At 46.9% G+C, this 12593-nt stretch overlaps 1 protein-coding gene across 1 annotated transcript in view; it reads left to right on the top strand.

Annotated features, from left to right (window-relative positions):
* The window catches only part of LOC135056555 (uncharacterized), a 637874-nt gene that overhangs the window by 499383 nt on the left and 125898 nt on the right, over nt 1–12593 (top strand). The window contains exon 4 of the mRNA XM_063961888.1: nt 12479–12557. Coding sequence (XP_063817958.1) covers nt 12479–12557 — 79 coding nt within the window. The remainder of the gene's footprint in view (nt 1–12478; nt 12558–12593) is intronic.

The following is a 12593-nucleotide window of genomic DNA, read 5'->3' as shown; positions in this document are numbered from 1 at the left end:
GGCCCTTTGGAGAGACAGAGAGAGAGTATGCCAGCACACACCCAGCGCCAACTGACACTGGAAACAATTTCCCAGATAATATAGTGCTTTTAATATATAATTAACTGTGTAATACACTCACTGCGCCTTACAAGTGCCCCCCCCCCCCTCTTTCCTGCCCTGTGTCACCGTGTTCAGCATGGGAGAGTCCGGGGAGCCAGCTTCTCTGCAGTGCTCTGTGGAGAAAATGGCGCTGGTTAGTGCGGAGGGACCAAACTCCGCCCCCTCCAGCGGCGGGCTTCGGTCCCGCTCAAATGTCTTAAACTGCTGGGGGATTTTTATAATTACTGCCTCCACAGCCTATATACATATAAATGCCAGACTTAGAGGTTTATATTGCTTCCCAGGGCGCCCCCCCCCCCCCCCCTGCACCCATCAGTGCCTGCTAGTGTGTGTTGTGTGTGGGAGCAATGGCGCGCAGCTTTACCGCTGCGCGCTTACCTCAAGGAAGATCTGAAGTCTTCTGCCGCCTTTGAAGTCTTCTTTCTTCTTATACTCACCCGGCTTCTATTTTACGGCTCTGCGAGGAGGACGGTGGCGTGGCTTCGGGACGAACGGCGAGGGTGAGACCTGCGTTCCGATCCCTCTGGAGCTAATGGTGTCCAGTAGCCTAAGAAGCAGAGCCTATCAATTAAGTAGGTCTGTTTCTCTCTCCTCAGTCCCACGATGCAGGGAGCCTGTTGCCAGCAGTGCTCCCTGAAAATAAAAAACCTAACAAAATTCTTTTTCAGAGAAACTCTGGAGAGCTCCCCTGTAGTGCACCCAGTCTCCTCTGGGCACAGGATCTAACTGAGGTCTGGAGGAGGGGCATAGAGGGAGGAGCCAGTGCACACCCATACTAAAGTTCTTTATAGTGCCCATGTCTCCTGCGGAGCCTGTCTATACCCCCAATGGTCCTTACGGAGTCCCCAGCATCCTCTAGGACGTAAGAGAAATAATGTATGTTGCTCAAAGTGTGGAATATAGGGGGTCATTCTGACCCGTTCGCAAGCAGCGGTTCTTTGCTGCAGTTCGAACGGGTCAGAACTGCGCATGCACAGCGTGCGCATTGCGCACGAGCGTCATTCTCCCGGTGACAGATGTAGGCAACAGAGCGCCCACTGGGAAAAAAAGACGCAGTGCTGGACGGAAGAAGATTGACAGCGGAGAGGCGGTCCGGGGCGGATACTCACAGTTGGAGGCCATTTTCGGGGAGTGGTAAGAATGCAGACGTATCCAGGCTAACGGAGGGTGGATGTCTAACGTCAGGACCAGGACCTTCATCGCTGGACCCGTCGCACAGGGTAAGTATGTCCAGGGCTGGTCTTGTGCTGCAGGAAAAAATTTAAGCATAGCAGGGCTGCACAAGCGATCACAGCCCTGCTATGCTAAAATACACTCTCCCGTAGGCGGGGATTAGCTGATCGCAGCAGCAGCAAAATGTTGCTGGCTGCGATCAACTCGGAATGACCCCCCATAGGCTGTAAGCTCAGCGCTCTCATGTTATTTGGATCATATATATATATATATATATACAGTGGCGTAACTACTGCCCCCGCAGTCCTCGCGGTGGCTCGGGGGCGAGGGGCTGCGGGGGCGCCACTGATTTACAGCAGACTGACATGCGGACGAGCGTCCGCATGTCAGTCTGCAGTCTCCTTCCCTCCGCCGCTTTTTGGAGGGACACGGAGGGACAGCTCGCCTCTCCTGTGTCCCTCCTGCTGCATCATCTCCGGCGGCCGCGGGTCTAATAGGGGAAAGTGCCGTCCGTGAGCTCTAATTGGCTCACGAACCGGCACTTCCCCCTATTAGACCCGCGGCCGCCGGAGATGATGCAGCAGGAGGGACACAGGAGAGGCGAGCTGTCCCTCCGTGTCCCTCCAAAAAGCGACGGCGGGGGGGGGGGGGGGGGGGGGGGGTAAATATCTGGCACTGGGGGCATATATGGCACGGGGGGGGGGGGAGGGAGGGAGGGAGGAATATCTGGCACTGGGGCATTTCTGGCACTGGGGGGAATATCTGGCACTGGGGGCATATCTGGCACTGGGGGGGGGGATATCTGGCACTGGGGCATATATGGCACTGGGGGGGAATATCTGGCACTGGGGGCATATATGGCACTGGGGGCATATATGGCACGGGGGGCATATATGGCACTGGGGGGAATATCTGGCACTGGGGGCATATATGGCACTGGGGGGGGATATCTGGCACTGGGGCATATATGGCACTGGGGGGAATATCTGGCACTGGGGGGGGGAATATCTGGCACTGGGGCATATATGGCACTGGGGGGAATATCTGGCACTGGGGGGGGATATCTGGCACTGGGGCATATATGGCACTGGGGGGGAATATCTGGCACTGGGGGCATATATGGCACTGGGGGGGGAATATCTGGCACTGGGGGGCATATATGGCACTGGGGGGGATATCTGGCACTGGGGGCATATATGGCACGGGGGGAATATCTGGCACTGGGGGGGCATATATGGCACGGGGGGAATATCTGGCACTGGAGGGGAATATCTGGCACTGGGGGCATATTTGGCACTGGGGGGGAATATATGGCACTGGGGGCATATCTGGCACTGGGGGCATATGTGGCACTGGGGGGGAATATCTGGCACTGGGGGCATATGTGGCACTGGGGGGGTATATGTGTACCTGGCACATGGGGGGGGACGACTATATTTGGCACTGGGGCATGTAAGTACCTGGCACCGTGGGGGAATATCTGGCACTGGGGACATATGTGGCACTGGGAGCACAGCCCTAGCAACAAGGACTACCTCCTAGCAACGAGCATGACACCCAGTGCATGAAACCCCTGACAACGAGAAGGTAATTGAAAAGTAATTAGAAGCCTTACTGTAGGACTTAATGTGTAATGGGCATTACGGTGTGTGGCATAATGTATCACGGACATTGCGGTGTGTGTCATAATGTGTCACAGGCATTACGGTGTATGGTATACTATATCGCGGGCATTGTGATATGTGGTATAATGTCTCAGGGTCATTGCAGTGTGTGGCATAATGTATCACGGACATTGCGGTGTGTGTCATAATGTGTCAGGCATTACGGTGTGTGGTATACTATATCACGGGCATTGTGGTATGTGGTATAATGTCTCAGGGTCATTGCAGTGTGGCATAATACATAACGGGCATTGCGATGTGTGGCATAGGGTATAACGGGCAGGGCATTGCGGTATGTGTCACAGGCATTACGGTGTATGGTATACTATATCACGGGCATTGTGGTATAATGTCTCAAGGTCATTGCAGTGTGTGGCATAATGTGTCACAGGCATTGTATGTGCTATAATGTATCGGGCATTGCAGTGTGTGGCATAATGTATCACGGACATTGCGGTGTGTGTCATAATGTGTCACAGACATTGTATGTGCTATAATGTATCAGGGGCATTGCAGTGTGTAGCATAATGTATAACGGGCATTGCGATTCCTGTCATAATGTGTCACAGGCATTACGGTGTGTGGCATAATGTGTCACAGACATTACGGTGTGTGGCATAATGTGTCGGGGGCATTACAGTGTGTGCATATTGTGTCGTGCATTATTGTGTGCGGCATAATGTGTAAGGGCCATTGCAGTATGTGGCATAATGTATACTGGGCATTACTATAAGGAGGAAAAATGACAAATAATGTAAGGGGCATGAATCAGGATTATTTTTCTTTCCTGTGGTGGCCAACGTATGGGCGTGCAGGTTGCAAAACTGGGGTATAAGGTAGTCTTTTCCTGCAATGCCACGCCCCTTTATGCGAAACCACGCCCACTCCAACAAAACCACGCCCCTTTTTTTGACACGCGCGCCTACGGCGCGCGCATATTTATCCCTTTCTTGCTCCCAATTATGGAGCATGAAGGGGGGGGGGGAGGGCGCCGAAGAATTTTTTGGCTTGGGGGAGAAAAATTTCTAGTTACGCCACTGTATATATATATATATAATGATCCTGATTATTGAACAATCTAATAAAGAACTGGCAGATATCAAAGAGAAAATCTCTATTTTTGAAACATCTCATAAGGATACATTGAATGCGGACAAAGAGACAAAATGGTATGAAAGGTTAGAGGCTCAGGTGCAATCCTTTAAGAAAGAACTAGTGAAATTCAAAAAAGAAAAATTCATGAAAGTTGAAAAGGACTATGAGCAGCAAACCGTTTATCAATGGACCAATCCGAAACCTAGAGATCAAAGACGCCCGTTCTTTAGGAAGTATAAACAACATGGAGGCACGACTGACTCGTCTTTTGAAGGCCACTCATCTAATAGCGAGAATGAAGGTCGGGGGAGACTACCCAATAATAGTGTCCCTTTAGGACCAGCGACTCGAGCAATGCCGGCAGGAACAAGAGGAAGATCACCCGTAGGGGGCACCAGGGGAAGAGGCTCAGCGCAAGGTGGAAGAAAACCCCCGAAGCAACCCAAAACGTAATCTTTAATTTATCTGATTACCAGCTGTCAAATACCGAAACAAAGGTATTATCAAGAGGACTTTCGTTCGTACCCACTAATTCATTCAATGATCTGACATGGCAGGTGGAATTAAATCAATTACAGCGCAAGCTGAAGCTAAAAGAATTTTTTTGCAAACATCCGCAAGATACAACTAGTACAAATTCGGAAGTATTACCAGTTCAGCTTAAGAAACTTTTACCACCATCAAAATTTGATCCTGTATCATCAAACCCCACGATTAAAACTGTGCTACGGGTGATAGAACATGAGGTGATGAAGGAAGCACCTATCTTTAAACAAACGTTTAGTAATTTATCTAAAGAAGAATGGTTATCGCTTAAAAATCTGTCTGATAAGAAAGATCTAATTTTCAGACAAGCAGACAAGGGTGGGGCTTTGGTAATACAGAATTTACATGATTATTGTACAGAGGTGGATAGACAACTGTCTGATTCTTCAGTTTACAGAAAATTGAGAAATGATCCAACTGACGTTTTTAAGAAAGATTTGCAGATGTTATTACAGTCAGGTGTGGATAATTTTCTCATTTCTGATAAACTGATGGATTCCCTGATCCCTAAGTTTCCTGAGGTTCCAATTTTTTATACACTGCCGAAAATTCACAAGAACAATACTAGACCGCCTGGTCGGCCAATCATTGCTGCGAGAAAATCTTTATTTCAGTTATCCTCAACGTACTTGGACTCTTTGTTTCAACCTTGTGTCCAAGCTCATGAGCTGTTTTTGCTGGACACACCTACATTGTTACGTAAATTGTTTATGCTGAATGATATTCCCAATGATGTATGGCTATGCAGTGTAGACGTGTGTAGTTTATACACGTCAATACCGTTGATGGAAGGCTTAAGGGCTGCTAAAAAATGTATTGAGAATCATCAGTTGTACAATGGCCCAGACGTGAACTGGGTGATTGAGTTATTGCATATGGTACTATGTAAAAATTACTTTATGTATGCGGGTGAATTTTATTTGCAAATAGGCGGGTGTGCGATGGGTTCTCCGGTCGCACCCGCCTATGCAAATATGTTCATGTTCTCGGTGGAACATGATATATTTTTTTCCAATGCTGAAATTAGATCGAATATTTTCTTTTATACAAGATTTATTGATGATTTGTTAATTTTATGGAAAGGAACCAAGCAAGGCTTTATTGATGTGATAGACAAATATAATCAATGTGAGGGCCCCATAAAGTTTACATATTCAATCAGTCAGGAAGAGGTGAATTTCCTTGATGTGAATATCAAATTGGAGGATGGGAAGTTGGTGACATCATTATTTAGGAAATCCACCGATCGGAATAACATGCTGCATTTTGGGAGTTTTCACCCTACTCCATTAAAAACTGGTTTGCCCTATTCTCAATTGCTGCGAGTGTGGAGGGTAAACAGTGACCGTGAGGTTGCTCTGCTTCAAATGGAAGAGATGATTGTTAGATTCCAAGCGCGGGGGTATCCGTTAGAGGTGCTAGAGAAGGCTAAACAGAAAGTCCTGGCCACTGACCACAATGATCGTCTTTCGATTTGTGGTAGGAATAAAGGTGACAAGAGTGAAATTTTACCTTGGGTCACCAGTTACACAGTAGGCAGCAAGAGTATTAAGAAACACTCCAGAAATCAATGGTCATCTGTTAAGTCAGACCCAGAGTTAGGGTTGAGCAATACACATCTGATGCCCTGCTATAAGAGAGGTAGGAACATTAGAGACTTTGTTGTTAAGACAGATGTCACAGACTTAGTCTCTAAGAAACCCACACATTTCTTACAGAAGAAGAATGGCTGCTTTGGCTGTGGTTGTACAACATGCGGCTTTTTATTGAAGGGTGACACCTTCCAGCACCCACAGTCAGGAAAGACGTATACCATTAGATTTCATTTGACGTGTAACTCGTCATTTGTTGTGTACCAAATCATCTGTCAATGCGGATATTCTTATATCGGTAAAACGGAGTGTACCTTCAAGGAGAGAATGGCTGCACATAGGTCATCTATTAGAAAAGCCATTAGCACAGGTTCGAGCGATCAACCTGTTGCTAGACATTTCCTAGAAGCACATCATAATTTGTCATCATTAAGATATAGAATGATCGATCACGTCCCCAGATCCATCAGGGGGGGTGATCGGGGTAAAAAACTTTTGCAGTGTGAATCCCGCTGGATAATGCGTTTAAATACACTAGCCCCGAAAGGGTTAAATGAAATGCTTAATTTGAATTGTTTTAATTGAAGCAGTATTTTTTGACTAGCCGTGTGTGAACCATTGAAGTAATATCAGTGCGATGGTTGTATAGATACTTGTAATTCTTAATGTTTTAATGTGTACACTGTTGCTAGGTGACGGGTATTTTCACACACGTCATCCAAAGGAGCCTGGAGGTCTGGTGTCTCCGGCGGAATGACGTCAGCAGTACAGCGCCGTGGATTGGCGGCGGGAAGGTGCACGGGGTGGTTTTTCAATAAAAGGTAAGATTGTTTTATTGTATGTTTGTAGCCCTGACGAAAAAGATAAAACTTTGAAACGTTGGCTTAAACTGCTGTGGAATTGGATTATTTCCTAACCCCTGTGTGCCGTTGGTGTGGTGTATATATATATATATATATATATATATATATATATACATACACTGCTCAAAAAAAAAAGGGAACACTAAAATAACACATCCTAGATCTGAATGTATGAAATATTCTTATTAAATACTTTGTTCTTTACATAGTTGAATGTGCTGACAACAAAATCACACACAAATTATCAATGGAAATCAAATTTATTAACCCATGGAGGTCTGGATTTGGAGTCACACTCAAAATTAAAGTGGAAAAACACACTACAGGCTGATCCAACTTTGATGTAATGTCCTTAAAACAAGTCAAAATGAGGCTCAGTAGTGTGTGTGGCCTCCACGTGCCTGTATGACCTCCCTACAATGCCTGGGCATGCTCCTGATGAGGTGGCGGATGGTCTCCTAAGGGATCTCCTACCAGACCTGGACTAAAGCATCCGCCAACTCCTGGACAGTCTGTGGTGCAACGTGGCATTGGTGGATGGAGCGAGACATGATGTCCCAGATGTGCTCAACTGGATTCAGGTCTGGGGAACGGGCGGGCTAGTCCATAGCATCAATGCCTTCGTCTTGCAGGAACTGCTGACACACTCCAGTCACATGAGGTCTAGCATTGTCTTGCATTAGGAGGAACCCAGGGCCAACCGCAAAAGCATATGGTCTCACAAGGGGTCTGAGGATCTCATCTTGGTACATAATGGCAGTCAGGCTACCTCTGGCGAGCACATGGAGGGCTGTGCGGCCCCCCAAAGAAATGCCACCCCACACCATTACTGACCCACTGCCAAACTGGTCATGCTGGAGGATGTTGCAGGCAGCAGAACGTTCTCCTTAGCGTCTCCAGGCTCTGTCACGTCTGTCACATGTGCTCAGTGAGAATCTGCTTTCATCTGTGAAGAGCACAGGGCGCCAGTGGCGAATTTGCCAATCTTGGTGTTCTCTGGCAAATGCCAAACGTCCTGCACGGTGTTGGGCTGTAAGCACAACCTCCACCTGTGGATGTCGGGCCCTCATACCACCCTCATGTAGTCTGTTTCTGATCGTTTGAGTAGACATATGCACATTTGTGGCTTGCTGGAGGTCATTTTGCAGGGCTCTGGCAGTGCTCCTCCTTTTCCTCCTTGCACAAAGGCGGAGGTAGCGGTCCTGCTGCTGGGTTGTTGCCCTCCTACAGCCTCCTCCACATCTCCTGATGTACTGGCCTGTCTCCTGGTAGCGCCTCCATGCTCTGGACACTACGCTGACAGACACAGCAAACCTTCTTGCCACAGCTCGCATTGATGTGCCATCCTGGACTACGTCTCATGCTACCACTAGAGTGAAAGCACCGCCAGCTTTCAAAAGTGACCAAAACATCAGCCAGACAGCATAGGAGCTGAGAAGTGGTCTGTGGTCACCACCTGCAGAACAACTCCTTTATTAGGGGTGTCTTGCTAATTGCCTATAATTTCCACCTGTTGTCTATTCCATTTGCACAACAGCATGTGAAATTGATTCTCAGTCAGTGTTGCTTCCTAAGTGGACAGTTTGATATGTATCTTTGTGTACAGGGGTATAGTATGGATGTGTGAGTATATATATATATATCCAAAAGATGCGGCACTCCCATGCGATAACTGAAATCCTGGGTGCTCATGCTACTTATCTATAGAAACACTATTGCAAATACTTGCAATATGCACGTCACTCTTTTAATAGTTTTAAATTGATTTTTTTAGTGATTAAAAATGGTTAGCAACACAGCACGGTAACACACCGGGGGGCACAGGGCAGTATCACACAGGGGGGCACGGGACAGTAACACACAGGGAGGCACGGGACAGTAACACACAGGGAGGCACAGGACAGTAACACAGGCAGAACAGGGGTATCACTACCTGTCAGGGGACATCACCAGCTGTACACAATGTAGCTGGCTGCACAGTGCCACCATAGGCCTCCCAGCATACACACACTATGCGGACACTCACTACCATGGTAACAGGACGTCTGGTCACTAAGGGGTTACCATGCAGAGCAGTCACCGCGGCGGAGGGGGTCCTGCACTCATGTACCGCCCCCTATATCACTAATCATCCCCCACACACACAGCTGGGAACCACAGGCCTGAGCCCTCTGCAGCGGTACACCTCCGGAGCCCGGGACACGCCACTTCCGCTCTGTGCGTTCCAACCTACTTCCGCGTTCCAGCTCACTTCCGGTCAGTGCGGTTCACCACTCAATCATCCTGTGCGTTCCACTCCACTTCCGCGTATAACCTTACATCCGGCTTAATCCCCGCCCCCTGTGCTCCATAACATCATCCGGGTCTCTAGGTGAGAAGGAGCAGAGTGGAGACATCAGGTAATGGTTGATTCTGTATTGATTCTATATCGGAGTGGGAGAAGGGGCCTTTTTCAACCATCAGGTAATGGTGCTATATATTATTATTATCATACAGGAGGAGCAGCCTACGGTGTCCTGTAATTTTTATTATACAGGAGGAGCAGCCTGTGGTGTCCTGTTGTTATTATTATTATAGAGGGGGAGCAGCCTGTGGTGTCCTCTTATTATTATGATACAGGAGGAGCAGCCTGTGGTGTCTTTTTTTATTAATATTATACAGGCAGAGCAGCCTGTGGTCTCCTGATATTATTATTATTAATATTATTATTATTATACAGGTGGAGCAGCCTGTGGTGTCTTAGTATTTATTATTATTATTATTATTATTATTATTATACAAGAGGAGCAGCCTGTGGTGTTCTGTTGTTGTTGTTATTATTATACAGGTGGAGCAACCTGTGGTGTCCTATTATTATTATACAGGAGGAGCAAACTGTGGTGTCCTATTATTATTATTATTATACAGGAGGAGAAGCTTGTGGTGTCCTGTTATTATTATAGAGAAGGAGAAGCCTGTGGTGTCCTATTATTATTATACAGGAGGAGCAGCCTGTGGTGTCCTGTTATTATTATAGAGAAGGAGAAGCCTGTGGTGTCCTATTATTATTATACAGGAGGAGCAGCCTGTGGTGTCCTGTTATTATTATACAGGAAGATCAGCCTTGTGGTGTCCTGCTGTTGTTATTATTATACAGGAGGAGCAGCCTGTGGTGTCTTATTCTTTTTTTATTATTATTATTATTATATAGGAGGAGCAACCTGTGGTGGTGGTGTTGTTGTTAATAATAATAATAATACACCCCAGGCTGCTCCCTCTGTATAATAATAATAATAACAACAGCAGGACAGCACAAGGCTGCTCCTCCTGTATAATAATAACAGGACACCACAGGCTGCTCCCCCTGTATAATAACAACAACAGGACACCACAGGCTGCTACCCTGTATAATAATAACAGGACACCAGAGGCTGCTCCTCCTGTATAATAATAACAGGACACCACAGGCTGCTCCCCCTGTATAATAACAACAACAGGACACCACAGGCTGCTCCCCTGTATAATAATAACAGGACACCACAGGCTTCTCCCTCTGTATAATAGTAATAATAATAATAACAGGACACCACTGGCTGCTCCCCCTGTATAATAATAACAGGACACCACAGGCTGCTCCCCCTGTATAATAACAACAACAGGACATCACAGGCTGCTCCCCTGTATAATAATAACAGGACACCACAGGCTTCTCCCTCTGTATAATAGTAATAATAATAATAACAGGACACCACAGGCTGCTCCTCCTAAATAATAATAATAATAATAATAATAATATTCAGAAGGAGCAGTCTGTGTTGTCCTGTTATTGTCATTATAATACAGGGGAGCAGCTTGTGGTGTCCTGTTGTTGTTGTTGTTATTATACAGGTGAGCATCTTGTGCTGTCTGTTGTTAATATTATACAGGGGAAGCGGCCTGTGGTATACTGTTATTTTTATTGTTCAGGAGGAGCAGTATGTGGTGTCCTTCTATTAAAATTGTAAAGGGGGAGCAGTATGTGGTGTCCTGTTGTTGTTGTTGTTGTTGTTGTTGTTGTTGTTGTTGGTGTTATTATTATACAGGAGTAGCAGCCTGTGGTGTACTCTTATTATTATTATACATTAGAAGAAATGTACTGTTGTTGTTGTTATTATTATTATTATTATACAGGGGGTGCAGCCTGTGGTGTCATAATTATTATTTTACTACAGGGGGAGCAGCCTATGGTGCCCTGGAATTTTTTATTATACAGGAGGAGCAGCCTGTGGTGTCCTGTTATTTTTATTATACAGGAGGAGCAGCCTTTGTTGTAGTATTATTATTATTATTATTATTATTATACGGGTAGAGAAGCCTGTGGTGTCCTGGTATCATTATTCTACAGGAGGAGCAGCCTGTGGTGTCCTGTTGTTGTTGTTGTTGTTGTTATTATATAGTGGGATCAGCCTGTTTCTTCTTCTCCTCCTTCCTCCTCCAGGAATAGCAGCCTGTGGGAATTGGGCATTATACAGTAACGCCGGGGAACGTGTCTGGGTGATGACTGGAGAGGTGACTGCTGGGAATGGGACATTATACAGTAACACCAGGGGATGTGTCTGGGTGATGACTGGAGAGGCGACTGCTGGGAATGGGGCATTATACAGTAACGCCGGGGAACGTGTCTGGGTGATGACTGGAGAGGTGACTGCTGGGAATGGGACATTATACAGTAACACCAGGGGACCTGTCTGGGTGATGACTGGAGAGGTGACTGCTGGGAATGGGACATTATACAGTAACACCAGGGGATGTGTCTGGGTGATGACTGGAGAGGCGACTGCTGGGAATGGGACATTATACAGTAACACCAGGGGATGTGTCTGGGTGATGACTGGAGAGGTGACTGCTGGGAATGGGATATTATACAGTAACACCAGGGGATGTGTCTGGGTGATGACTGGAGAGGCGACTGCTGGGAATGGGACATTATACAGTAACACCAGGGGATGTGTCTGGGTGATGACTGGAGAGGCGACTGCTGGGAATGGGACATTATACAGTAACACCAGGGGATGTGTCTGGGTGATGACTGGAGAGGTGACTGCTGGGAATGGGATATTATACAGTAACACCAGGGGATGTGTCTGGGTGATGACTGGAGAGGCGACTGCTGGGAATGGGACATTATACAGTAACACCAGGGGATGTGTCTGGGTGATGACTGGAGAGGTGACTGCTGGGAATGGGACATTATACAGTAACACCAGGGGATGTGTCTGGGTGATGACTGGAGAGGCGACTGCTGGGAATGGGACATTATACAGTAACACCAGGGGATGTGTCTGGGTGATGACTGGAGAGGTGACTGCTGGGAATGGGATATTATACAGTAACACCAGGGGATGTGTCTGGGTGATGACTGTATCACTGTGTGTGTCAGGTTCCTATAAGGTGTCAGGATGTCACTGTCTATGTCTCCATGCAGGAGGGGGAGTATATAGAGGAACACAGGTGTCTGTACAAGGACGTGATGATGGAGAATCACTGGCCACTCACATCACTGGGTAAGAGGAGACTGTCATGTATTGTACAGGGGAGAG

Source organism: Pseudophryne corroboree, chromosome 3, assembly GCF_028390025.1.
Source record: "Pseudophryne corroboree isolate aPseCor3 chromosome 3, aPseCor3.hap2, whole genome shotgun sequence".
Classification (NCBI taxonomy): Eukaryota; Metazoa; Chordata; class Amphibia; order Anura; family Myobatrachidae; genus Pseudophryne; species Pseudophryne corroboree.
The sequence above is the reverse complement of the archived record's forward strand: the minus strand, read 5'-3'. Positions and strand labels throughout refer to the sequence as shown.